At 47.3% G+C, this 27754-nt stretch overlaps 1 protein-coding gene across 6 annotated transcripts in view; it reads right to left on the reverse strand.

Annotated features, from left to right (window-relative positions):
• LOC111857345 (nuclear receptor coactivator 3) overlaps positions 1-27754 on the reverse strand; it is a 46954-nt gene that overhangs the window by 6117 nt on the left and 13083 nt on the right. For 4 of the 6 annotated variants that reach the window (XM_023838082.2, XM_023838084.2, XM_023838079.2 and 1 more), the window contains exons 2-16: positions 18026-18104; positions 8984-9088; positions 8515-8675; positions 6995-7092; positions 6509-6683; positions 5560-5736; positions 5339-5425; positions 5100-5240; positions 4874-5021; positions 4351-4757; positions 3177-4234; positions 2891-3011; positions 2605-2796; positions 2265-2495; positions 2071-2176 (exon numbers count right to left, since the gene is read on the reverse strand). In XM_023838082.2, the coding sequence (XP_023693850.1) occupies positions 2071-2176; positions 2265-2495; positions 2605-2796; positions 2891-3011; positions 3177-4234; positions 4351-4757; positions 4874-5021; positions 5100-5240; positions 5339-5425; positions 5560-5736; positions 6509-6683; positions 6995-7092; positions 8515-8675; positions 8984-9069 (3188 nt within the window). In that variant the 5' untranslated portion in view covers positions 9070-9088; positions 18026-18104. Of the gene's footprint in view, positions 1-2070; positions 2177-2264; positions 2496-2604; positions 2797-2890; positions 3012-3176; positions 4235-4350; positions 4758-4873; positions 5022-5099; positions 5241-5338; positions 5426-5559; positions 5737-6508; positions 6684-6994; positions 7093-8514; positions 8676-8983; positions 9089-18025; positions 18191-18392; positions 19166-27754 lie in introns of those variants that run through there. The other 2 variants (XM_023838080.2, XM_023838081.2) reach the window with 2 other exon arrangements.

A 27754-nucleotide genomic window follows, 5' to 3' on the forward strand; every position in this document is an offset into this window, starting at 1 on the left:
TTGATTGTGTTGGCCATGTCAAACTAAGGAATGTTCCCAGGAAAGGGTGTACCAGTGCATCTTACTCTTCTTATGAAGAATTTACTTTATTTATTTAGTAGATGCTTTCATCCAAAGCCACATGTAAATTGAAAAAGCAGAGACAGCCAGTCCCCGGTTCGATTGGGGGATAAGGGCCTTGGCTCAGGGGGCCCAATGGTGGGATCATTCTGCCGACCACGATTTGAACTGGTGACCATCTGAGCAGTGTGTCCTAACCCACCGAGCCACACACTGCTCCCAGAGTCTCTACACCAAACAAGAATCCACAAAAAGGACAGAATATGAAGCGGTTAGGAGTTATGAGAGATTCCAAACTGGAGGAGTTAGACAAGGCAGCATAGTATCAACTACAGCTGGGCGATATGGCCTAAAAGTAAAATCTCAGATCTTTTTCACGATAAACCCGATTTTCGATTTTGATCTATTTTCCCCTCCGCTACTCAAAATCAAACTACAGATGACAAATAAATGGTTCAAAACAAGTTTTAATTTTATTTATTTTTTTACTTTAGAGTTAAAGTGCAATCTGACAAGCCAAAGATGCTTGTAAGTGAGACGGCAGACCACGCCATTGTAAACACTTTTAGAAACTTGTACAAACGTTTAGCATGTTAATGAATCCCGGCTTTTCCACAGTATGTACGGGAACCATGTCTTTTGCAATATACATCGCGACAGCGTTTACCGGCTTCCACTGTGCCCCATTCTTATCATATGGCACATAGTTCGAAAACGTGTCAGGGACGGTTGCTTGCTTAACTTTGGATGTTGTGCTGGTACTGCGGGTATTTTCATTTCGCTGGGAGCTGCACTTCCACCACTCCACTGCGTGCCTCTGCTTTAGGTGCTGCTTCCTTTGGTTGAAACAGTTTTTAAAAAGACTTTGCAACGAGGACTTGTTTGGTCTGTGTCTGACGGCGCAAACCGAACCATTGCCATGTTGTTTGTGAATCCGCTACAGTGCGCCGCGCTAATGTACCCGTGAAGAACAGTGCGTCGCATTAGTTCCGCTTCTGGCGCTCGTGTGTAAAATAAGTAATAAAATCGATTCTCATAAAAACACATCGTCCTGAACTGTAAATTCGAATTAATCAATAAAATAGATTTATCGCCCACCTCTAGTATCAACCATATCTATTCAGCTGGTATGTAGAACGTAGAATGAGAGAAGCTGGACTGGATGAAAACAATTGTGGACTCAAAATTGAAGCAAGAAACATAAACAACCTTTGATACGCTCAGTACCTCACACTTTTGAAAAATGAAGGACAACTGAAGACAGATAAGGAAAGTTTAAAATCAGAGTGAAACAATGGCACAACTAAGTGTGAAGAGAAAAGTTATAACCACAGGACTGGAAGCTAACTCTAGTGTTGATGGTGAACACACTTGGGCTACAGACAGCTTCGGCCTCCTTGGAACAATGAACAACAACAAAGGATCCAGAAGTCAAATATGTCACAGACTGGCACCTGGCACAGCTCTGATAAAGGGTTTGGGGGAGAAAAATACATCTTCAAAAGTTCTGACATATCTCCAAGAACAAACAGAATTGCTCAGTGTTTTTTTCTATTACCCTTTATGGATGTGAAAGTTGGACTATGAGGAAGCAGGGCAGGAAGAGTGCTGACGCCTTTGAACTTTGGTGTTGGAAAAGACTTTGAAGAATACCGTGGGCCCAAGCGGAAAACAAACAAGTGCATTCTTGATCAACTGAAGCCTGAACTTTCACTCAAAGCGCAAATGACCAGAATAAAAAGGTCTTATTCTGGGATTGAGAACATAAGGTTTGGAAAAGGTGAAGGTAAGAAAAAAAGAATAAGATGCAACAAGGTGGATTGACTGGACCAGTCACCAAAAAATGACACTGAAAAACCTGAAGAGCGCCAGTATTGTCAACAGGAGTTGACATCAACTTGATGGCACTGAATTATAATTATTTTTGCCAAGAATACTGATGAACACAAGGAACATAGAGTGCTGGTTATAATCCATCTGCTAAAATCTTTGGCACAAGGTGAGTTTTACCTGTTTTGGTTGTCCATTCCCATCACGTTGTCTGGCCAGGATGGGGACTGATTGGGTGGCGCCTGCTGATTGAAGGGACTCATTCCCAAGTGCATTTCATTTGGTCCTGTGGAACGTTGAGTTTTACCGAGATTCAGAGACTGAAGATCATACAATACAGTCACATCGTACACACGCAGCTATTACTACTGTACCCATTTCCAGCAGTTGCTGCTGCACCATCGGTCTGCTGCCTGGGACACTGTTGGAGCGGTTGACCAAGTGATCTCCCATCATGTTCTTGTTATTGTAGTCCATCCCTGGGCGAACCATGGAAGGGTGCACGGCTGATCCTACAGGACTGGTGCCGGAATTCAGCATTCCCCATTCCCCTGAGCCTCCAACTGGTGAGCGCTGGGAAATGCCCATCCCCCTGTTCATCACTCCTAAAAATAAACATGGCAGAACCGATTACACATTGCCATGATTGTGACAGTTGGGCCCGAATGATAGAGGATGACTGTGTGACTTGCCCAGTGCCTTGAGGACACATACCCATGTTTCCTGAAAAGTTGTCTGATGTTCCCATCATCCGCTGACCCTCCATGCTCTCCTGTTTGACAAGCATGCTGCAGGGGGCACTGCGTCGTCCCGCTGCTGCCACCCCAGAGGGCGGCTTTCCATCCACAGACACAGCCCTTTGGAAAGGTGCACGAGATACAGATGCCATGCCTGGACTCCTGACACCTGGCAGACAACGAGAGCAGTACTCAACAGCTATAAGGGCGATGACACATACAGGGGTAACTTGGAGAAAGACAGACATGCAGGAAAATGTTACCCCTCCCGCTGTCATCAGGGCAGCTCTGCTGCTTGTTCCTGCCATCATTTCCTCTTCCAACTGCAGATTCTGGGTAAAAACTTGTGCCAGAGTTCTTCAAACCTCCAATGATGGCTTCCAGCTGAGTATGACGACAGAAACATTCTCTCTCACACACAAAGTACAGATTCACTGGTAAAACACATTAAATATTTATAAGTTTTATACCAACTAATATCTAAATGATGTCCTTTCAAGACTGTTTTCATTTTGAACAGTGCCCACTTTGGATGGTATTAGTTGTTACCTCATCAGGGGGCTCAATCTTGATCTTGTTTATATTTTCTGAGGTGGAGGTCATGATTCCAGAGCTGCTGCAGGTCCCTTGCCCATTCTTACCCTCCACCTCTTCCAGCTTTGGTTTGATGTCAACAGGCTCTTTGGATTCATCTTTGTTGAGGAGGTAGTGCAGCAGGGCATGGTTCTTCTCTTTCTTGGGGCTTCGCTGCTCTTGTTTCATATCAACTGTGCCAGTTGGAGGGGGCCCTGCACTGCCAGCGAGCTCCGCCATCGCAGTCTCCTGGCCGGTCAACGCTTTCCCCGTAGCCTCTGCAGTTATCTTGGCTACCTCGTCTGGAGTGTTGCCGTTCTGCAGCAGTTTATGAAGGATCTTGTGTTTCTCCTGCAGTGAGGCAGTGTAATGGGCAGCAGCCAGTGAGGATACGGCACTAGACGCCTGCCCCGCAGCTCCAGAGGAAGAGGAGACGCTTGTTGACGAAGGGCTGGTGACACAGCCAGTGGGCTCTTTAGGGTCCATTCCAGGTGATGTGGTCGCACCACGTGACAGATTGGGGTGACTGCCAGACACGTTCAGGCTGAGCTCCTCGGTTGGGGAGGTAAGAAGCTGCAGCAGCTTCTTATGACCTTTGCCATCGGGAAGCTGCCGGTGATGCTCAGTGCCACCGGCACTAGGTTCTCCACCCTCCTGAGTGGCATGCGGCCCAGCCTGACCGTCCAGCCGCTCTGAACTACTGTCGCCCGTCTGAATGTGGTGTTGATGGTGCAAGTGTTGGATATTGTGCTGATCTCCAACCCCACTGAATATGCCTGCCGGGCTGCCGGAGCCCCCACGGCTGCTCTTGCATGCCGCCATTTGTGGAGGCTGCGGCTGCGAGGAGTTGATGCTTTGAGAGTTGTCGGGTTTGTGGGCTGGTGAGGCCAGAGTGGAGGACAGGGGATTGCCAACTCCTTCACTTATGGCCTGCAGTGCGTTAAGGGAGCTGCTAGAGAAGGAGCTGTTCCCTCCAGCGCCACCGGCTCCCCCTGCAGTCCCGGCATTGCCTGGGCCCATAGGAGAATGCATTCCTGGAACAGAAGTTACAGCGTCCATGAGACTGTCACAGTGCTATAGGTTCAGCGTTAAAGAACATTAATCAACCAGCTGAAGTACCACAAGAGAATTCGATTTGTCCCTCACATACCTCCAGGAGAAAACTGGCTGGCACCCATTTTAGGGCTCCCTCGAGGCCTGGGGGACATCATGAGATTTTGCTGGGATATGTTCATGCTTGGGCTGCCTTGAGAAGAGCCGTTCATGCCCAGTCCATAGCCCCCACCCTGGTATGGGGGTTGCTGTTGCTGCATACCAGGACCTGGGTGGTTCATTTGATTCATCTTGATTTGGTTCATCATCCGGTTGGCACCGCCATACATGTGGCCGCCCATCTGCCCGCCCATCTGCCCCATCTGGGCCTGTTCGTTCATGCCGTAGCCCCTGCTCATACCCATCGCCCCACCGGGTGGCATGTTCATTTGGGTGCTGGAGTTTACACTCCCCATGCCCTGTGGTCTCATGCCGCCCTGGCCGCCACGGTATCCATTCTGCTCCCTGAAAGTGAGAAAATCGATCAGAAGAAGCAAAACCTAGGCTTTACTGGCTTGGGATTACCTTAAGTAACAAACTTCCCACTCCAAGACAGGGAACAGTGGACAGCAGAATCTCACCTCTGCAGTAAGTGTGTGGACAAGAAGCCCTGTGGCTCGTTGGTCATGGGGTGTCGGTACAGTTTGCTCTTGGTCTGTGCTGTGACTGGGGTGCCGTCAGATAGCGAGAAGCGATACAGGGGGGTCTCAGCGTGCCCCTGCAGAAAGGCTGCAGATCCAGAAGACTAAAGGTCATCACAGAGACATCGACACACCAACATGCCATGACCATGTAGCGTGGCTATACCTTCATGGTAGTGGCGCTTATGAGACCAGGGCTGCCCGTCACTGTGCTGTATGAACATCTGAATACACCTACGCAGGAGGTCTTCCCAGCCTGGCCGCATGGACACACGCAGGGAGGTCTGGTCGATCTGGATCAGCTTGCCTGTTCCGGATGCCAAAAAAAGGTAAAAGACAGATCAACATGAAGCTTGTCTACAGCATTCACTGTCCCATCGGAATTTCCTTCTACCCCTGCTTTACCCGAAAGCTCATGTCTGGTGTTGAAGACCTCTGTCCTTTCTACAGCAGTCATTCGCCGGGCCACACAGATCATACACGACTGGAGGTCTGCAGATGAGAGTTAGACACAGTGACAGTTACTGTGCTGCTTCAACGCCAATACTGTCCACATCAGCAGACGCGTCAATCCATCACATTTAACGAGAAGTTTCAACAGCAGTTCGTCCCAGACGGGGCCATACCATCGCCCTCCTCCATCATGGCCTTTGGCTGGGTTAGCGCGAAGCACTGCATGGTCTCATATCGGGGGTTGACAGGTCCTTCCTCAGCAGGGTTGTGGCAGAACTTCACCAGCATGCGGCAGTTGAAGGTGTGGCTCTTCTGTCGGGGGGCCTCACCACCCCAGGACACGCCGTTCACTGTGCAGTCGCAGACAAACAGAAGAATTAGGGTCTAAGATACCAAGTGTATTTGTACTTATTGGGAAAAACATAGGAATTTATTTTCCATTGTGGAGACCACATCCTTTGTTCTTTCTGTTCTGCCTGTTGAACATAAACCTTCAAAGGGGAAATGGCAAAAAAATGGCACGGGAGTGAACATTAATTGTTAACGAAAATTAGTTGTACATCTTTAAATGTTTTCCCAGCATAAGCCAAGTGCAATATAACAGGCTGTAAACATTTCCCCTTCAGGATTCTATAATTAAACAGTCAGAGTCAGGAAGAATTGCCCATTTCCAGTAAACACATCAAGTGCCTCCAGGCCCCCCCCCAAAGTTAACTGCTGCTGGATCTCCGCTTGTCTTTCATCATGAAATGCATGGGAGCCAGGCATACCAGTGCACACAGAGAGCACATCCACGGGAAAAGATTCCGCTGTCAAAACCCACGCTGTTCTGCTGAAAGCTCGGATGACAAAACAAGATCTACGGTGTGTGGTTTTGGATTCCCAGTTGGCACCTGTAAGCATCTCCCATTATGAGCACAGGATGTAGAGGAACTGTGTGTTTAATTTATAGATCAGGTGGCATTACCACCACTTACTTACTCACTGGGTACCCCCTCCCTTGTTTTGCTCTGGCAGCATTTGCCCTGGTGCTTCACAATAGTTGGGAGGAGTACACATCCAAAGGGCAATGTGGATGGTGTGTGTGTGTGTGTGTGTGATGGTGCTCTGCTGTGTGCTTACTGTTGGACTTAGGGAGGTTTTTGTGGAACTCCTCATGGTCCTCCTCGTGAAGGATGGCGTACACGCTGGTGTTGACCAGCTCTTCCTGCTTATACTGCAGGTACTGGGTCACGTTGTCCGACACGAACACGATGTTGCCCTCCCGGCTGACCACGAACAGGAAGCCGTCCAGGGCCTTAGGATGGAAAGGGTGGACCATGCATAAGCAAGAACATGACTCGGGAAGAGGGGATGGGATCATGCCTGAAAGGGGAGAAGCTCGAGGTAGAACAGAGCATGGGGAGGGAGGAGACGTGTTGGGGAAAGAAGAGGAACACAGGCCTGCCGCCACACTTCACTGGGCACCTACATCAACTACTTTAGATACTGAGACAGAGGCTGGGTATGATTAATGTCCTGAAAGCTCCGCCCCATTAATCAAGCAGCCAATCAAGGCAATGTGTTTATGTTCTGCTGCTGCCCCCTGCCCCCTGCCCTCCAGCTCACCTGCAGTAGAAGCGGCCCCAGATGGTCCTTGTCAATGACCCCCTGGCCTGTGGAGGACACGTCCGCCTTCTGAACATCATCATCACAGGATGCCTTCCCTGGAGACAGATCGGCGATGTGGGTCATGTCAAAGCCCCCGACAGTAATTACGTGACAAGACCGCAACCTTTCTGCACTGGCCATTTTTCAAAACCAGACATATAGTAAGACACTCCTGCAAATAACCTAGGACACATTAAATGTATGCATATTGCTACTAATACAATGCATTTATTCACCATCATCATCATGATTTTTTTGTATTATTATTATTGCTTGTTATTATTCTTTCAGTATTCTACATATTATTACTTGAGTTTTTCCTCTTAAATCATGGTCCTGGAATAATCGACTACGATCTTTTGCTATCAAACATTTGTTTCTCCCTAGTGCTCTCAATATTATTTTGACTAGTACAGCCTGGAAGGACCCCAAGATCTTTCACAGACTACATAGTTAACATTTGCGATTATGATAATCATCATAATTCTGTTTCTCTTAACTCCACTATGCTTCAGAAAAGCTATAATTAGTTTTCAGTTAGAACATTCAACCACCAGGGGGAAGTATGATTCAGTTTTTAACCAGGGAGCAAGTCATGCAAGGTTTTCAACTCATAATACTCAACCAAGCTCAAGGATAGGTTTAATGCAGGTCAAAGTCTGCAAGCAGACAAGGAGCTGAGGAATACCTGCCACAGCTCTGCAAAAACCTCAGAAATGCTCACGATACTAAATGATTCTGGGAACGGTGTTTATTTTTTTAAATAAGGCGGGTAATAAGGTCAAAAAATAGAGATGCGCAAGCAATTTCGAGGCTTTTTTTTAATGTTTTGCAGAGGTTCACACTGCTCGAGGGAAGCTTTAAAATGCAATTTTACTTGGAAAGAAAGAGTATCGTGTAAGAAAAATCACAGGAGGAGAAACACTGACAAGGAGCAACAAAGGGAGAGACTTTGTGTGTGTCTGTGCGTGCCATTTCATTATTCACTTCCTGTAACTATGGTAACATCTCTGCGCAGAGTGAGAGACAGTTATACCCCTTCCTTTTCCTATTGAGATAGCAAAGATTCTGAGAACTGTCATCATTTCCAAAGTCCCACTACCTGAGTTAGCCCCAGCGATAACGCCCAGAGTGTTTAAGCATTCAATATGATCTATAGTTCTTAAAAATGTGCCCGCCCCTTTGAGAAATGGGCCAGACCATCCTCTCCCCTACATTTATAGGCGTAATAGAAAAGAAAAATGAAAATAATAAATCTGACCTTCTCATTGACACTAAACTGTATTAATTTATATCTAAAGGCAGTGACAAAAAAAAAACACAAAAAATAAACAAAGCTTAGGCAATGCAAATCTCCGATTCTCTTGCTGCAAACATATCTGAATGGTCACATCTATAGACTTTGAGAAATCCACTGAACAGCATATAGATGTATACAAAGACATGCCATAATGCAATGGCGGGCTGAGAATTCGTACCCTGCTCCTTTATTTGCCTGATCTGCCGGACGGTCTCCTTCAGAATGGCACATTTGTCTGGCTTGACATTGAAGTTGTCAATGTCGCTCAGGTTGGCTGAGATCAGCTCGGCCAGCTCCTCGATGTACTTGCTCTCCTGCTCTCGCCGTCTCTTGTCACACCTGGAGAGGGTGCCATCGTGATGAGTGTGTGTCACCATGACAACCCTAAGAGGCTCTTGGAAACCTACTGAATTCTTAACAACGAGGTGTTAAAATTTTCATTAAGGCTTAAGTCAACCTAACAATTAAATGGAAACAGGAAATATGGGGGAAAGCACACATGCAAAAATAATAAATCAAATATTCATTTTCGCATGGAAAGTTAGTCATAGAATTTACATATCTGTTCATGTAACTTATTATTCTTTAATATATCAAGATGTTAAAATGAACACATCTAGATATGTTAAGCCCAGCTTGGCACTTACCCTAAGCCAGGTGCTTCACAGGAAGAGAGTTTGCGTTTTCGATCGGAGCACAATGGCTCCAAGGAGTTATCCCCCAGTCCACTCATCTCGTACACATATCAGCACCTGGGTAAGCACCACATACGGATGATTTAAGTACCACTGAAATAGATTTATGACATTTCAAAGCTCATTTCATTAGAGGCATTCCACATTCAAGAGAGCAATGGGCTTATTTTCCAATCCAATAAAAGGATGTCATTTTTTTTGCAGCAGGTGTGGTGGGTTCAGGGGACGTAGAATGGACTTGGCTCGGCCCTGGATTATTAGGGCACTGACAATAAGCCATGATCCATGACAAACCCCATTAGCGAGGATCCCATCGCCCTTCCCATACGCCTCACAAAGGCCAGCTGCAGGAAGTGGATAAGGAGGGAGCGCCTGACTTTTGTTGATAGTTGCTAATTCATGACAAACAGGGATAAATAAAGGCAGCACTGGGTGCATCTGCTTTCTTTTCCTTCCCAGTATGGGTGCAGAGGACATTTGCACCTCTCTCATCCAAGAAATGCTTATTTGGCCGATTGTCTTCTCACCTATGGACAAACAAGCAGTAGGATTCAAGTTCCAAAAAAGGTGGATCAGGAACTTCTCTGCACACACTTCCGAGATGAAACCTAATATTGGGATTCAGTTTGCATCTGCATGGTTTCGTAAGGTGTTGCCACAGCTGGCTGAATGTAGGGTTAACGATCCATCATATCCACTTAGGTAGAAAATCGCATCCTGCTAGCTTACAGTGTGTGACGTCTTTAGAACTAGATGCTGACAGAAGGACAATGAAATCCCATCAACTCCCAGCTCCATGTTATCCATACTCCTTCCACCCCCCCCCCCCCCAAAAAATCTACAATCTCCAGCCCCCCTACACACTATTCCAACCTCTCCCAAAAAAATCTTTTTGAAAAGTCCAACTTTGTGTGACTTGTCTCAATGTAATCAGGATCACCAGGTCTAAGTCAGTGGCTGTCCTTTCATGTCTCACCCCAAAGTGACACTGGTTCAGTTTTGGTGTGATATGACTCAAAATGAAATATATGCCAGCTCATCACCTGCACGATGTTCCTGGGAACTCTGAAAAACATCCACCACAAAGTAACATATCTAGAGTTACTATGTTCATAATATCAAGGGTCTTCAGCGGTTACCTTTCCATTTGCTGCGACTAAGCGGCGTTTCTTCAGCTTTAGTGCAATTTGTCTCAAAATGAGATAACTTCCAGATCTTCCCCTATACAAAGTTCCTATGAAGTGTGAGATCTGAGAAATACCTTTTGAGTTATCACACTAATGAGATCAAGAGTCTGAGGTTGCCCTTCTCTTTGCTCTCATTATGCAGCGCTGCTTCAGTTCTGGGGTGATTTGTCTCAAAATTTGATAATTTCTGCATCATCACTCAAACAATGTGTCTGCAAAAAACAAAGACCCATTAATTACTTTTTGAGTCATGACAGTAATGGGTTAAGTGTCTGAGGTGGTGGAACACAACCAGGAGCACCTGTGAAGCGTACAAGTTCCACAACACAGCTATGCGTCGCTTAACTTCTGGATCATGTTCTGTCCAATAGGATGTTAGGTGACTTGGACACTATGCGAACATCAAATAAATTGTATACGATATACTGCACCTATATCGTACTGTATCGCATAAATAGCCAAGATATTTTAAAGTATATTCTCTAATATAAAGGAATGATAAAAGTTACATTAAATTAAATACTAGCAATGCACCGATAAGGAAATTTCTAGCCGATACGATAGTTAATTGTTCCAAAATCTGACGCCAAAACCGATTGTTTGGGAGGTTCTGCGTAAGTTTGAAGTGACACTACACCCAGATAAATTAAAAAATACATAAAATGACATTCCGGGTCCCAAATCATTTTAAAAAGTATTATAGGTATTATAAGATAGATATGTACTGTACCATTATAGCCTCTGTTTATACGAACTACACATGGTGTGCTGCGGACGCTATGGTCTGCTGTGTCCCATTAGCTGATCCAGATTTTTCAACTGTTTTAACCTTACGGGACCTTTGCCATTGTGCAGAACAACATTAAGCGACCCATATATGTATATGGTAGGTATATAAGCTACACACAAGACAGCACTGGAAGAACACTAAGAATGTCTTTAAAAGAATTATATTATTTATGCTTAGAGAACAGGTCTTATGACTAATTGCTGCAGAAGAACAGATGCATACAGGCCTGTTTATAAAATGAGGTGTGGTCTCCCGATTGATTGGCTGAGGCGCACGGTTTGTGCAGAAGTGTCTGCAGAAGTGTCATCTACTACACAGCTCTCAAAAGTAGCAAATTCACCACTAATTGCAATGTGAAATTAATTCACACGTCTATTTAAAGTATATTACCCTACGTTGCGCAAAACTAGCTTAGTTTTAGCACACTAGGAACGCTTTGGAGTGAAAACCGCAACTGCAAGGGCAGATTTATTTACAAACCATTGATCAAAAGGCCTATGTATAAACATTTAAGTAACCATGCCAAACAAAGCGGTTATAGCTGCCACAGCTTCTGCTGAATTAACGAAATAAGCGAGAGCCAGATTAACAAGACCGAGTCTCCTTGGCGCAAACTCGGTCAAGTTAGATTCTGACGACTTCCTCAAAAAACACGTTGTGTAGCTGAATATCAGGTTTCCCATTGTACAAGACTTGTTGATTTTCGAAGTGCCTCATCAACCGTGCATGAGAATCGCTGAGTGAATACGGCCTGTGCCACTGCAGTGTAAAAATAAATAAATAAACCGCTCAGGGGCCTCTTCTGACTTTGACCGCAAGATAAAATGAAGAGTGAGGGTCAGCGTACGGTTCTCCTCCCCCCTGCTGTGACCCCAGGGCAGAGGAAAAGCACCCGGGCACGGCAGCCAGAGGAATGTCTCATTAAGCATGTGCGATTTTCCATTTCCCTTAATTAGCTAGCCTAATCTACAGACCAAGTTGAACCGTAGAATGACATCAAATACAGTTCAATAACCATGGATCGCATTACGTTTAATTTGCTTTAAAAGACAGAGGGACCCATTTTTCCAATTAGAGAGAAAGCTTGGTGTTAAAAGTTCAAATTGGACCCCTTTCTGCCAGATTCGCCCGCTTCGTGTTCGTTTTCCCTCCTGCGAGTGTGACAGCAAGGATGTGGCCTTATTTGAAAAGCACAGCTCAGCATAAGACAAATTGGAGAGAAGGAAAATTTATGGGAATTAGCGATTCGCTGATAGAGGGTCAGGGGTACCGCTAACTGAGGAATCGTTCTTTTTCTACAGATGTGTGTCACCATATGTATCACCTTACCAACCCCACAGCACATCCATAGGTGATTAATATGAACATTAAGACACGACACACACAGGTATGTAGTTATATCTTTGTGTAGTCTCTCCATTCATTTCTATGGGGAAAACTCTAATCCCAATATGATGACCTTAACCCCTATTCAGCCATAACCTTAACCATAAGTAACCCAACAAAATATGAGACTTGGCATTTTTTCATAATATCCCCCTCCTCACACAAACACACACACAATTATGGATGGAACACACACAAGGAAAGAAAATTCACATTTCTTAGACTGTAGATATTTTGGTACACAGAAATCAAGCCATTGCAGTATGAGCGGGCTGTGGAGAACAAACGACCATCCGGCGAGCAAAAGCCCCAGGGAAATGGGTCACCTCTCCTCTCGCGTATGCAACTGCGTTCTCCACAAGGCAGGAAAGTCAATAATCATGCACCGCAGGCAGACCGGCACAGCGGCTCGCTATCTGAGGCATGCAAAAAGCAAACCTGCAGACAGGAGAAACAAGGCTATTTGTCTAAAGAGATCCTCAGTCACCTCCCTGTCCATTCTGCCACCCGCAGCAGGATCTTCAACAATGAGGACTATTGACAAGCCACAGCTGGCCTCTTACACCTCAATAGATGAAATCATTCAATTAGGGCACAATGAGGCCAGAGCCAAGAACCAAAACTCATCCAGCCAGTGATGTCACACTTGTAGTGTTTCACTGGATTCTGCAGCGAAAAACAAACAAACAAACAAAAGCAATATATAATTAATTAATTGATGCATGGTGGCACAGTGGGTGGCACCGTTGTCTCACACCACCAGAGATGGTTATAGGAATGCCGCCAGAGCTCTGCATGCGTGGAGTTTACCATGTTATCTCCATGTTACGTGTGCTCTCTACTCCCCTCCCATCAAGTCTCCGGACACATCTCTGCTGTTGAACTGGTGAACTGGCATCTCTACGTTGCCCTGTGATGGACCACCATCCCATTTGGGATTTACCCTTACCAACCCCATGACACAGTACTGTGTATACAGTATGGATAATGGACGGAATAACATCAATAAAAAATGGTGATCAATTCCTTTTGCTAGTGATAATTAAATCTAAAAATAACTTTGGAGAATTACTCACATCGGCTCCAAGCGCCAACCTTCCCTATATCTCCCCCCTTCATGAAGCAGTTGATGTTAATAAGGAACACGACAGTCCTGTCAATCAAGAGGAAACTGGGTGGAGCTTGGGTTAAGTGCCGCCAGCGAGAGCGCAGCGACTTACAAAAATAGACATGCACACGGAACAGGGCGCCGTAAACACACCGTGCCCAAGCGTGCCACCGAACGCCACGTCCATTTCTGGCACATTCCTGCCAAGTGAGACTGTTTCTGCAAGCGGAGGGACCCAGAGTATGACCTTGGGTGCAAACGTACCCCCAGACAGAACGGTGCAGCCCCACAGCATCCCCATCGGTAAACAGAGACGATTCGGAACTATAAATATGCATAAACAGTAGAAAACTGCTCTGCACCAAAGCGGGGGGGGGGGGGGGGGGGGGAGGAGGAGGTCTTGCTGCTTAGAGCGATTTACAGTAGACATCTGACACCTTCCTTTTAATTGAGTCTGAAGAGCGGCAGTCCTTCATTATCCCACTGGCACGTTCTACAGGGGATAATCCTCTGCCAATTACCCTCACTTATTATGCTCTCTGTGTGTGTCGAGGGCCCGCCTCCTCACCGGCACTCTGCTCGGGGTAGGGCCCCGTCACCCCCCTGGCCCCCGGCCCCCGGCAGTGTCACAGACGGCCCGCTCGGCCAGAGGGCTTGCCAGGAGTCCCTCCCCCCACCACTCCTCAGCCTAGAGTGGCTGAATAATGAAAGCTGTATGCTTGTTTTGATAACTGAGCCTTGCCCCTTATTTTCAGCCTATGTCAAGTTCTGGGGAGGGGGGGGGGGGGTAATACATAATAGTCGGAGTATAATGTCACGCCTCTTCTCGGGCGCTGAAGCTTGCGGAAAACAAATCCGTGTGATTACGTGTGTGTCGCGGTGCCCACGGGGCGCTAGATTTCAGAGCCCCAGCCCGTGCGAAGGGTGCAAGTCTCTCGCACTTTATAAAAAATAAAAATACGGGTAAACTGTGGGAGTCCGGAAGGAGACGCTTTTCTTTGTGCTACACGTCAACGTGAACAAAATGAGTCGGAAGAGGAGGCCTGGGCCCTGCCGACTCACCTCAGCGGCAGCAGAGAACGTTACAAACGGAGCTTCGTTAAGCTTCACATCCTAGAGCAGGACTGAGACGTAATTGGGTTTAATGGGTCTCGGTTGCAGAAAGTCACGGCATTACGGAATGCTTACTCCATCTTAGCGATTTCTTTAAGAGGGAATCAGAGGGGGAAAAAAATAAACAAAACTGAGCACTGCATGCATACAGGGCTCCAGTGTATATATATAGCTACAGCGACAGTCAGTCTGTTGTTTGTGGCCACTGAGGTCACGTGATTGAACGGGAGAGAAAATGGCAAAGAAAGCAAGAGGGCTTGCAGTTACACTGTTGGAGCTTCTCCGGGGCAGAGAACAAGGCACTCGGGAGAGAAGAGCGGACAGGAAAGGTACCTAATCAGCCCGTTCTCGTGACTAATGATGCATGCACACTGGAGATCCATTAAGCAGCTGTTCACAAGTGCAAATCTGCACTGTCAGGCCATGCTGGGGGGGGGGGGCGTGGTGTCCCACAGCCCAGTGAGCGGTGCTGCCCGTCTCTCCCTCTCCATCGCGACTCTTTTCTCACGTGTGACGGTCTTTTTCTTCCTCCCTCGCTAATGATCTCAGGCTCCCTTCATCCATCACAGTAGGACTGGATCCCATGAGTCACCGCTTCCGGGAGAGAGCCCCCGAGAAAGCAGGGGTGCCCGACCTAAACCGGCCTCCCCTCGCTGAATGTGCACCATTCCGACACGAGCGTGCTGCGTTTGCACGGACGCTGCGCATATATACCGTGACGACAGCATCCTGCCCAGGGTTACTCTGAGCTAAAGCGGCTCCATGGAGTGACACGCAGAAGTGGTTCTGATCTGCAATTGGACGTTTCTCACACACAGATTCTCCTCAAATCTTACAAACGAGCACTTCGACAAGCCAGCAGCTAGCGGGACTGTAATACCATGCAGCCTTTCATTCGAGCCCCACTGGATCCAGCAGACGGAGGAAGCAGCTGCAGCATTCACACTTCCTGTGTGCACCTTCACGTTTGCGTGAGGCAGACAGCCCGGCGCAGCGAGAACATTCTCCTGCGAGGGGCCCCCAAATGCTCAGCCGGGGGGGGGGGGGATTGGCATCCTACCCAGTCCCCTGGTCTGAGCATTATCACGCTTCTACCCCGCAAGGTACGAGGACGCCAAAAGTGCAGCTCACAACACACCCCCCCCAGCAGTTAAAACCACAAACCAGGTATTTTAAACTTTGAAAAATAAACAATACTGTTTAATTGTTAAAAAAATGTCATTTACTTTAAGGTTAGTAGCATAGTGACTAGGGAAGCGATTGCTGACGGCTTCCAATCTTAATGGGACATTCCCAGCGAAGGAGCTGCTGACTGGGGCTGTGACTGGGGTGACTGACAGCCCTGTGCACCACATTCCTACTCCATAAACACAGGAAATACAACCACAAAGCTTTAGCTGCTACCATAAAGGCTTGCTCTTACAGTAAATAAATAGTTATTATTAGTTATTATATAAAAAAAACAAACAATGCCATGGAGATGTTGCTGTAGAGGACAAAGGGGGAAGCAAAGCAGTCAGGCTCCCTGGGGGTGCAGAATTATCCCAAAGTCACCTCCAGCACCTAGTCCCCCCACCCCCCCCCCAAGGCTATGGAGTCCCGAGGGGCTGTCACAGCTCCAGACACAGGAAGGAAAGATGAATGCTTTGTTTCTGTCTCTCTGACAGGTGGAGCAGGGAGAATAATTTGATTTCTCCCCGTCTCTGCTGCAGCCGTCTCGCTCGCCGCGATCTGAACGGCTCCTTTGCCGCCAGAGTCGGCGGCTGCTCCTGCTCCGTAACCATAACGGCACCTGCTCATACATGTGTTTTACATACAGTTCCCTCATGCAGCTAACTGCACGCTGCCACTGCATTTCCCTCATGCAGCTAACTGCACGCTGCCACTGCATTTCCCTTCTCTGCCCTATGGGGTGAAGAGGGACCTAAGGTTAGTTCTACCATACAAGCATTACAAGTACTCATTCGAAAGCAACTACAGATGCAGTGTCACAACAAGTTACTTGGGAGGCAAATTTTTTTTATTTTTAGCACGCAGATACCTAGTCACGCCGTCAACATGTCCGCTGCAGCCTGCTGACAGTGACAAGTGACCCCAAAGCATCGGAAAGCATCAAATGTACAGGAACAGTGGTCGATCCCAATGTCTGAAAATGGGGTAAGTTAAGGACTCAACAGCAGACATCAGCCTTTCATGCATATATCAGATGGCTACAGACTGTCCTCAACTTACAACCAATGTGACTTACAAGTTGTACATAGAAGCTGAATGCATGTAAAAATACATTTGGGACGGTCGTATGCTTGGCAGTACGCGATGCATGCTGTACCTGTACAATAGTCACTATGGAAAAGTATTGTACTGTACGGCAGTGCGACCATCCTAGCCTCACACTATCTCCCAGTCTCATTCTCACACTTAAAATTCAGCCATCATTCCGACATACCTCCATTTCAACTTACAACCTGTCCATTGGAATGGAATCCAAGCGTGGACAGCCTGCATATCTGGCTTCTTACTGTACTGAATGCCAAGTGCAAGCCAAGACCCAACGTTTGTAAATAAGCATCAAAGTGACACTCAAAAGAAAGTAGATGCACCTGCACCTCCAAACCTCTACAATCTCTATCACCCCTGCACACACTACTCACCTCTCCAAAATATCTTTATGAAAAGCCGAACTTGTCTCAATGTAATCAGGTTCACCCCATATCTACGTCTGTAGCTGTCCTTTCATGTGCCACCACTAAGTGACACTGCTTCAGTTTTGGTGTGATTTGTCTCAAAATGAAATAGGTTCCAGATCATCACCTATGCAGTTTGATAAAGTTCTATCTAATACTTTTACAGTTATTGTGTTCACAAGACTAAGCATCTTCTGCTGCCCTTCTTTTGCTGCCATCTAGTGCAGCTGCTTCAATTTTGGTGTGATTTGTCTCTAAATTAAATCGGGTGTAGATTGTGATCCATATAATATATTATGGAAGCGACAAGATTCACTAAATACTTTGAGTTATCATATTCACATGGTCAAGAGTCTACAGCAGTCACAATTTCTTTTGCTGTAGTGTTTCAATTTCGGTTTGTCTCCAAATTTGGTCATTTCCAGATCCTCACCCATAAAATAATGTCTGCAAAGTATGAAAAAGATCCATCAAACACATTCTGAGTTATCATGCTAATGAGATAAGTGTTTCAAAGTCAAATGTATTCCCCAACTATGGAATACAATGACAGCAAATTGATCAGGTACCCTTCCCATTGCTAGCAATGAGGATATCCTGGTACTTCTTGAACAGTTTGTGCTGTGCATGCCGTTCACATACTGTATGCATGGTTTATCGGTACATCTGCCCCTTAGTTGCAATGTATGGCTGTAAGTATCTGCCCTGCATTCCCGCGTCACCCACCTTTGACTGAGGAGGAATAATGACGCTTCGGCTGGCTCCCAGCTGGAATCCTGTCAGTCCAGGCTACGTTCCGGTTTAACTGTGGAAACAGCAGACGGTCCCGAGTGTTTAGCACCTTGCAAATCAGCGGAGAGATGGCAGCACACACTGGAGCAGCTTTTCTGTCTACAGAATTATGTGAATGGAAGAAAAAAAAGTTTTTTACATTTTTATAAATGAAAAAATTACATCAATTTGCAAGCATAAGCTAGACATATTTAACACACAGGGAAGACTGTCTATACTACAGCAGTAAGAAGTCTTCAATAAAAACAGAGGTACTGCTTACAGTCATTACAGAAGAAGCCTGTCAAAACCTGAGCCTCACCATTTAGTCTCACGTGCGTTTATTTTGTGGGCTTTGAATCCCCAGCCTCGGGGTCTCGAACCCAGTGTCCTTTTCAACACATTAGCCCAGTGCCCTGAGCGGCATTACATTAGGCTGCCTCAGGATCCGGGGCGGCTCTCTACAGCTGAAGCCAGTCATTCAGTAAGTGTCAGAAAGAGAAACAGTCTACGAGCTTCATGGCATATCTGCTTAAAGTGATCGCCAAGGCATGCCAAGAAAAAGGGGGGGAAGCAACCAGCCTCATGCCTGCATAGCTGAAGAGTCGCACGCATCGTGATAAACACCCCAAGCACCCGTGTTGCCCTCCCATGCAAAGAAAAGAGATCCGTGAATGTTTCTTTGTGATCACTCACTGGTGATTATTCAATTTGCCCACCCCCACAGATCTCCACAATGACACTCTCCTCTCTAATATTCAACGGAAAATTTAAGCACATGCGGAGGCCGAGGCCCCCAGCTACTCCATTAGCCTTCTTGTGGGTGTAACCTGGAGCCTGGAGTTGGCGCTGTGGCTCGCCAGCGACGGGCACTCAGTGCACAGCCTGGGGCGGAAGTCCGGAGGCAGGCCGGGTCCCCGCCTCAGCCGACCTCACAATTAATTGACGGCTGCTTACTTTTCTGCCCAAACAGCAGCACAGGATACATAGCAGTTCTGCTTACAAACGAAGTGGAAAGACACTCCTAGAGGGCACAACCCAATGGAGTGCCTTCGCGTACAGACCATGATAGCAGGACTTCTTGCGTGTCCTCGCTGGTAAATCAGGCTCTGCAGCGGGGAGGACAATGCAGCGTCTCGGTGTGTAAACCCGCCTATATTTCCCGAAGACAGCCGAAAGAGAGCTAGTTCTTCACCCCCTCCAGCACTGACAGTGATCGCTGTCTTTTACTGCCAAATCGGCCATCTGGTGCACTCTCATTGGCTGCTTATCTATTGGGAAAATTGAGAAAAAGTGGAAGCAGGCTAACTATTTGGTGCCCATTTGTATTTATTTTTATATGCCTATAACCTTTATTGGTGGGTGGATGCTGTGGTCCTTCTCACGATACATCGAAGCCGGCATCTTCAGGGCAGGCTACGGACTGACCAATCACATTAAATTACACAGCGGCACCTTTAAGAAAGCCATGAAGGCATGTCCATATTTAAGCACTTAGGCTGCATGTTTCCTGTGCTGATTTAAGTACTGGGCTCAGATCTGCCCCAGACAGTCTCATTTACAAATCTGCCACTCCACTTCTCTTCCCTTTCATCATCTCCACATGGTATCAATTTACCTGAAATTTGCCCACAAGAATTTCATTTCCAGGGACAAAACCAGTTCATGTCTTAATGTTTTTAGCCCGAGTGTAAGCTGCTGGGTGACACTGAGGCAGGTGCATATGATCTGTTTAAGCAGTCAGGCATCCATAACTCAACACCATTAAGGGTCCAGTGTAACGGCTACAAATGGCTGCCATGGCAAAAATCATAAGCTCACCGTTCAACTAAGTAATCAGAAACGTATGCAAATTTTTTTTTTTTTTTTAATTCTGGGATATGTAAAACGCCTGCTTAGCATATTACGGCAGAAACTGTCTCACTGCATCGTTTTGTGGCCACGGCTGCTAAAATCCAAGGAGGAGGAGCGATTTCAAGAGCTGAATGGCTTCTTTAAGTAGCAAAAGTCCTGACAAGAATGATCATGTCACAGAACTTTTTTTCCTAAAACATGGTAGAAAGTTGGGTTTCAATTATGGGGTCAAACTCCACTGTCAGAGCACTCCGCTGGTTAAAGAACAGCTAGAAAATAGCCATTCAGAGTGAGCCGGGCCTGACCGGACCCCGTCAATTCTGTTAAGTGGAGGGGATCGTCTCTGGCTGCAAACATTTTTCTTCTGCCTGATTATTATAAGCAGGCTTTCGTGAAGTAGCCATTCCCCGTTTGACAATGGGCCCTGCGAGTCTGTGCATGCGCTCTGCTACGGTTCTATCTGACCAGCTCCTGCACTTGGTGATTCATACCAGATGCAGTCTGTCAAGAGCGCTCTAGTTGGGTTGATGAATGGGCCTTCTCAAATCAACAAAGGCCTTTCTTTAACTGATGGGTGTTTCATTAATTGATGGGGGGAGATTAACTGCTCAGGCTGATAGAATACGTCACACGGCCATAACAAGGGGAAACTGGCTGTGTTTTTACCAAAAAAATGCCACTGTCTTTTATCGTAAAACAGAGATGGCTTCCAGGCAGACTATTAACCATTCATTGCACTCCTAAACTGTAATCTTATAGGAAAGAAAACTAGAACTAATGAGGTTATACAGACTTGCAGAAAGAGTCACGGAGTCAGACGGTTTTGGAAGCGATTCAAAGCACAGTCAGACTCAATTTCTTTTCCGTCCTCCTCTCAGACACTCAACATTTGTCACTCTAGGAAAAGACAGTAAAAGGCAGGCAAACCAAAGCCACAGGAAGCCCACTGAAGGAACGTGTCACTAAAATAAGTCTATAAGCAAAAAGGTGAAGCCAAAATGGAGAGATCAGGCTAGCAGCACGCGCGCACAAACACACACACACACACACACACACTTACACACACTTACCAGAACCTGGCACGGAGCCATACTTGCTTTGCTTAATTTTTCCATTCCACACATAAAGCTACATTGTTTGAACTTTCAGTGACTTTTCTTAGCTTCTAACTGCTGTTAGAGAAAATGCAAAAACCAGCCAAGCCACAATTTGGCACCTGGCCTCCTATTTAACAAATCAGACCACTGTGACTAATAAAAAAAAAAAAAAAGCTGATCTACAGCTGGGGGTGTGTCCACTGAAGCACATGTTTGTGGGGGGGGGGCATACCAGCCGTCTTATTTTGGAGCTCGCCACGGTTATGGCCCAACCCAGAGCCTCTACCTAGAGTAACAGCAGACACTTAATATAATCCCCAGCTTGTGGTGAACGTGTACAATTAGACAGCACAGAAAAACAGACCAAAACAGCAGGTTTCTCCGCACGTCCACTCGGGCGTGACGGGTCAGGGTGACGCCAGCGACCTGCCATTTGCATCTTTTTCAAAGAAAGAAAAAAAAAAAAAAACAACTGAAAACTCACGCCATGTGAATGACTCTTTTCATACTATTGAGGAAAGTCTCCTCTTGTTGGAAAACATTTGAACAGAAACCTCCTCTGTACGCGTGAGGTGCATTAAGGTCACTTTAGAAGCCTGGGGATGCACATGGGCAAAAAGTGCTGGAATTACACAGCGAGAGCAATGCTGAGCACCAGGGCTGGACCTAATCCTCTCTGGCAGACGGAGCCTCTGCTGGCCTCGTACTTACACGTGTCGTAAAGACGTTAAATGCTATATTTATAAAACACCTACTAAAGTGCCTTTTGTGCATCACTCCCTATGTCTACATTTCAAAAGTAAAAAAAAAAAAAGCAGAGTGAGCGAGCGAGTAGGGTCTGAAATGGAGGACGGGGCAGACACTGCCGTATCTGTGCCTGTTCCACGTGCCTGTGGGTCCAGCTCGCTAGAATACAGTTGCTGCACTCCGGACAAGAATAGCAAGGACATGGAAGCCTGAAATAAGGCTGGTAATCTGAGCTGCATGGGATGAGGGTGAATGAAGCAGCACGCTGACACAAAGACCGGCTCCGCCGCACTGGAGGCCCCTCTGAACCCAGCAGAGTTTCCTCTCAGGCTCTGCACTGACATATATAGACAAATAACTTAAAGCAAACACACACACACACACTTGGCGGGGGCAAATTCTTATGGGCAAACATGCTACACAGCAACCCTTCGCAGAGTCCGAAAACATACGTCATCAAAAGGTTTGCTGTATCACTGGTGAGAGAGTGCGGCAAGCACAAACGACAACAGATAAATAATTAAAGTCGACCTGATGTGCCCCGCCCCCAGGGCCGCACACTGTCACTGCAAACCCACAAAGACGGCTGGGCTCCCCAGGACATATCGAGAACGGGCCGGAGCCATCAGCCTGGTGGACAATCTTCCATTCGTCTGCTTTGTTCTATCAAGAGCATGAGTGACAATGCAGAGTGATGGATATCATAAGGAGACTGACAGCTGACAGGGAGACCCTCCTCAGCTATGTGCAGCTATATACACGACACATAATGCGCAATTACGTATATTCAGACCTCCAGAAGGACCAAACGGGGGCCACATTAAAATGAAGGCTGAGGGACAGTGAAGTGCAGGAATATTAAAGCAGCGCTTCAGCAGGCCGGGTCAGCGAGGTGAGGCTCAGGGCCCCACAGCAGGCCGGCTCAGCGAGGTGAGGCCCAGGGCCCCACAGCAGGCCGGCTCAGCGAGGTGAGGCTCAGGGCCCCACAGCAGGCCGGCTCAGCGAGGTGAGGCTCAGGGCCCCACAGCAGGCCGGCTCAGCGAGGTGAGGCTCAGGGCCCCACAGCAGGACTATCAGCTTTTCCAGAAGCGCCGAGCCGCCACCAGACCGTTACGGACGCCGCTGGGGCCAGCCCACTCACGTCAGAGCGCCCTGTCGCTCCCCTAGCCACACAGCGCCTGCTAGGAATGATTAACGCCACCCCAGCCAGTTTCGCGTCCCAAGACGGGCCACTTCAGGCAAGTGCCAAAAACAAGCTATTTCACATTGACTACAGTACTTGTTTAAGTGGACTTTAAACACAAAAGGCACCATTGTGAGGCAGCGGCGGACTGGGGTGGTTTTCACACGTTGGTGATAGGGGGAGCTCTCCACAAAGTGACAAAAGAAAAGAATGACAAATAGCCCCTGTGCGATTATCGGTGTCACACCCCCCCCCCCCCACCCCCACTCCCGTTGCTGTCCCGTGTGACCCCGCAGTCAGCCAAAGTCCTTGCTGCAGGCTCTGCACCACAGCCAAATGGGAAGAACTCAGCCGAACAGTCATCTTTGGAGTCGGGCAGCGCTGGTGGACGGTCACAACGCAAATGATAATTACAAGGGGCTCTAATGTGTCCCCCAGAGATAGATCCCCCCCCTAAAGGGGGATAGCAAGCACAGAGGCTGGGCCACAGGTCAGCGGATGGCTACCGTGGAGCACTGGAGAGCCCCCCCCCCCCCCCCCATCTACTCCTCTGCTTCTCTTCTCCAACAGGGAGGCGGTCACAGGTGCACCGGATCATCGGCGCTCCATCCCAACGCAGATCTCCATTTTCCCAACCTATTTCAAAGGGCCCAGCTTATGGCTGGTCTCACGTGACAAGCCAGTCCCCGCTCGCTGCATATCCGGGCGTCTGAAAGCGTCCCCTTTAAACGGCACGAATGCTGATACACAATCCCCAGGAGTTTCAGCGAGTTGGAGAGGAGGGCAGCTTCAGTCTGCAGTATCTACTCAGGGAAAGTTCAAGAGCCACAATCAGCACTTGCCTAAGGCTGCACTAGACAGTCTAACTGATAGAGGCGGTGTGTGTCTGCAGCTCTCCTTCAAACACAAACACACACACACAAGCATACAATGCAGAAAAGACCAGATTATAATTTGCTCAACAAAGAGCTGTAATTAAGGGCGTTAGTTAACAATTCTCAAAATCAGAAACAGGAAAATTATACCCCTCCTCTGAAAATTATAGTTTCAAAACATTTGGTGCAACTATTTATAATCTAATTACAGGATGTGAATAAAACAGACAAGGTAGCAATTTTATACCTCTGTGGAGCCGGGGGAGGGGGGGATGCAGCGGCAAGTTGGGAAGCATCTCAGACCTAATTACATTAACGGGGTCAATAAAAATGCCCCCTCCCCCAGCCACAATCCAGTTGGTCTTTTGCTATTGCAACAGCTACGCACACATAAACACACACTTGTATTCATATCTTTGTGGGGACTCATTTGGGGAAAACTCTAACCCCAACTATGACAACCCCCACTCAGCCTTAACCTTAAACATAAGTAACCAACCAAAATACAAAACTTTTGGCATTCAGTTTTTTGACTGCACTCAGATTTTTTATAAAATTGAGTTTCCCAAGAAGGTGGTCCCCACAATGTCAAAATAATAGGTTTTTTTCACATAGTGGGGGGGATTTGGTCCCCAAATATGCTCCTGAGAAGGCTTTGCTCTGATCTGGGTGCAGTTTGTAGACCTGTGTTTGTATGTGTGGGTCATGTAATAAATATTTTATTTATATATATATATATATATATATATATAGACACACACATTACACGCTTATGAATGAGATACGTTCCGATGCTGTGGACAGGAAACGGGAGCCCAAGGAACACAATATGGACTTACAGTCCTCTTCGTTCGTATGTCTGAAAGTTCCTAAGTTGAAAGTTCGTAAGTAGAGGAGCATCTGTATATATGCAGACCCATATATGACCTACACACACACACACACAGACATACACAGACACAGGCACAGACACAGACACAGACACAGACACACACACACACACACACACACACACACACTGCACCCAGATCAGAGCAAAGCCTTCTCAGGAAAATACAGCCCAAAACACATCAAAGGTCTTTAAAGCCAAAATTTTGTGGAAAACAGTCCAAGAACTCAGCTGAGAATCTAAATTACAGCCATAGTATTCGCTCAAAATCCACAACCAAAAAAGCTGGAAAATGACCATCATCAGGACACTACACTGATACCAAGATCATCTCATGGCAAATGAGCTTCAAACTGCTCAGAGGGCTGACGCCCCAGAACCACCACTCAGATGGCAAAATGAAAATGGAAAGAACATTTTATAAAATGAAAATTTTAAAATCTGGAGGCAGCGAGCCCCGGGGTCAGTCCGACATGGCGGGGACATGGTGGCTCGCACCAGCACAGAGCAGCCCCCAGTGCCAGCGGAGTCGCAGCTCTGAGAAGCGGCTCGGACGCCGAACACGGGGACCATCCCTCTTTCGGGATCTTTACCTTCACCCCGACTCCGCACAGACGTGCAGCATGAAAGATGAGCGGCGCCGAGGGCCCACCACATCCAGCTGTCTGAGACGGATCATTAGGGACAGAAATAGGGGAGGGAGGCACTCACTGTCAGGAATCCAGCAGCGCAGATGCATCCACACACAGAGATAGCCCAGTGCACCCAGTAAGGGGGGGGGCACGCATGTGGCACTATCACCCCATATTAAAGAAATGCAAATAAAGAGCAAAAAAAAAAACAGAGAAATTAAACAAAACAGCAAATTCAGCTGCCCAAGTCCGAAGAAAACCTCAAATACTGTTTGGGGGGGGGGGGGGGCACCCAAATGACAATTAGTCCTGATCTGTCATCCATCACTCAGCAAACAAAGGCTGCAGACACCAGGCGAGAGGCGCAGAAGACCTAATTACGCTACCTTTGCTCCTCAGTACGTACGTGCGCGTCGATGGAAACGAGAGAGTCGGCGACCGCACAAAAACAGCGTCGCTTTAAATATTTAAAACGCGAGTGAGCGAGGGAGGGAGTGATGTCTTTAGAAATCATTATTTTGTTGGTATCAATCTCCTTCTCCATTAGCGGTGGAGTGAGGGGCCTTATCTAATGATCTGTCTCTTAAGGGTGAAGTAATTGGATTCAAGTGGGGGGGGGGGAACTGTTTAGGGGCCGGCGATGTGCAGCCCAGGCACAATGTAACCATATGGTGCCCATTGTGAGCGGCAAGCAGGCTGGCAGCCGAGGGGGTGGGGGCTGATCCCATTCACACACGGCACCCCTGACGGCGACCTGCGCCCCCCCCCCCAAACTCCATTTATTTATTTATTTTAAACAGACCCCAGGGGCTGGACCCCGCAGCGATACCGTACTTCAGGCGCTGACCGAGCACCGAGAGGTTAACGCCAGGTCAACGTTGTCCCTCCAACGAGCCCATATGGTCAGACTCATGCATGCACACACCTTTCAGGATGCCAAATATGATTACAACTCCCCTTATCTCCCTAAATGCCAGAAGGATTATTCACGTACCATTAATAAGAAAGGCAATTAAATCAATAAAGCCCGTCATTGTGTTATGCTGCTATTAAACCAACCAGAGGCGGCGCAGACGCCATGTGAATTAAGCTGTCGCGCAGCAAGGCATTATGTAAACCAGTCCCTTCATTTGTGTCTGACGAACCTTTCATCTGCCGGCAGTAACCAGGAATGACATGCTTTAAAACAATTACATTTGCTTCGGTGTGATGCGGACGAAAATAGTATAGAAGTCGTGCACGTGTCAGGTCCGTCCCGGAGCGGCTGCAGGTTCGAGGGGGCTGCCTTCGGCTTGGCCCCGGGGCCTTGTCACGAGCTCCCAGCCCACGGCCTTGACGGAAACACGTGGCCGTGTCGAAAATGGACTTTGCGCCATTCTTCAAACACTGCAGTGTCCTGGAGGTTTCCTTTGAGGGGGGAGTGGCCTGAGCAATTATGCTGCAGAGCCAAAAAGGCCAGAGTCCTCCAGCTCGCTCTCTCTCTCTCTCTCTCTCTCTCCCCCTCTCTCCTTTTCAGCTGCTGCCTCTCTTCGCTGTTGGCTCTCTCCCACCTCCCCCAGCCCCTCCAGTCCCCTCCCTCAGCCAGTCTACATGCAGCTCCACACGACTGTACGGAGGAAACATAGGAAGAGAAAGAATTCCGTTCTATGCCAGCACTGGGCGTTTCTACGCGGCTCCTGCAGGGTCAAAAGTTTACCATGGTTTTAATTTCACCTCTCCTCAGCCAATCAGAGTGCAGCTCTGCGGCTGGTGAACTTTAACCCGAGAAAAGAATTTCACTCCACACAAATGCAGATATCCTATGGTTTTTTTTATTTGTAAGCGAAATCAAATAGACACACTAAGAACGGTCTGTTTTTAAATCGAATATAGAAAGAAAAAAAAAAGGGGAGAACCACACAAACACACACACACACACACACACACACACACACACACACACACACACACACACACACACACACACACACACACACACACACACACACGACTCTGACAGAGAGATCCTGCTGTTTGTCACATTACACCACAACAACAACGAGAACCAGCATTTGTTTGCATTACAGAAAAACCTACTCAAGGCAGAACTGCAAGGTTAAACAGCTCAGGCTGACCCATCCACGGCCTCGAGTTCCAGCCAATTTCTGCACTGTAAGTGAACACAGACGCCACTGCGTTGTCTGTCGCCCTCCTCGTGGCGTCTGGCTGTCCTCGTTACCGACGGCCAGGGCCCCCTTTCTTTACTGTGGGCGTGGAGAGTAGCCATGATCCAAAGGCAGGGAAAAATACCAGTTCTGCATGCTGGGAGCCTTCTCAGTCCACTTAGGGACCAAGACCTTCAGAGAAAATAAAGCCATTATATTGCCTTGAAATCTACATGATTCATCATCTTTTGAATTCAGCCTTT

The sequence above is a fragment of the Paramormyrops kingsleyae genome, chromosome 6, assembly GCF_048594095.1.
Source record: "Paramormyrops kingsleyae isolate MSU_618 chromosome 6, PKINGS_0.4, whole genome shotgun sequence".
Classification (NCBI taxonomy): domain Eukaryota; kingdom Metazoa; phylum Chordata; class Actinopteri; order Osteoglossiformes; family Mormyridae; genus Paramormyrops; species Paramormyrops kingsleyae.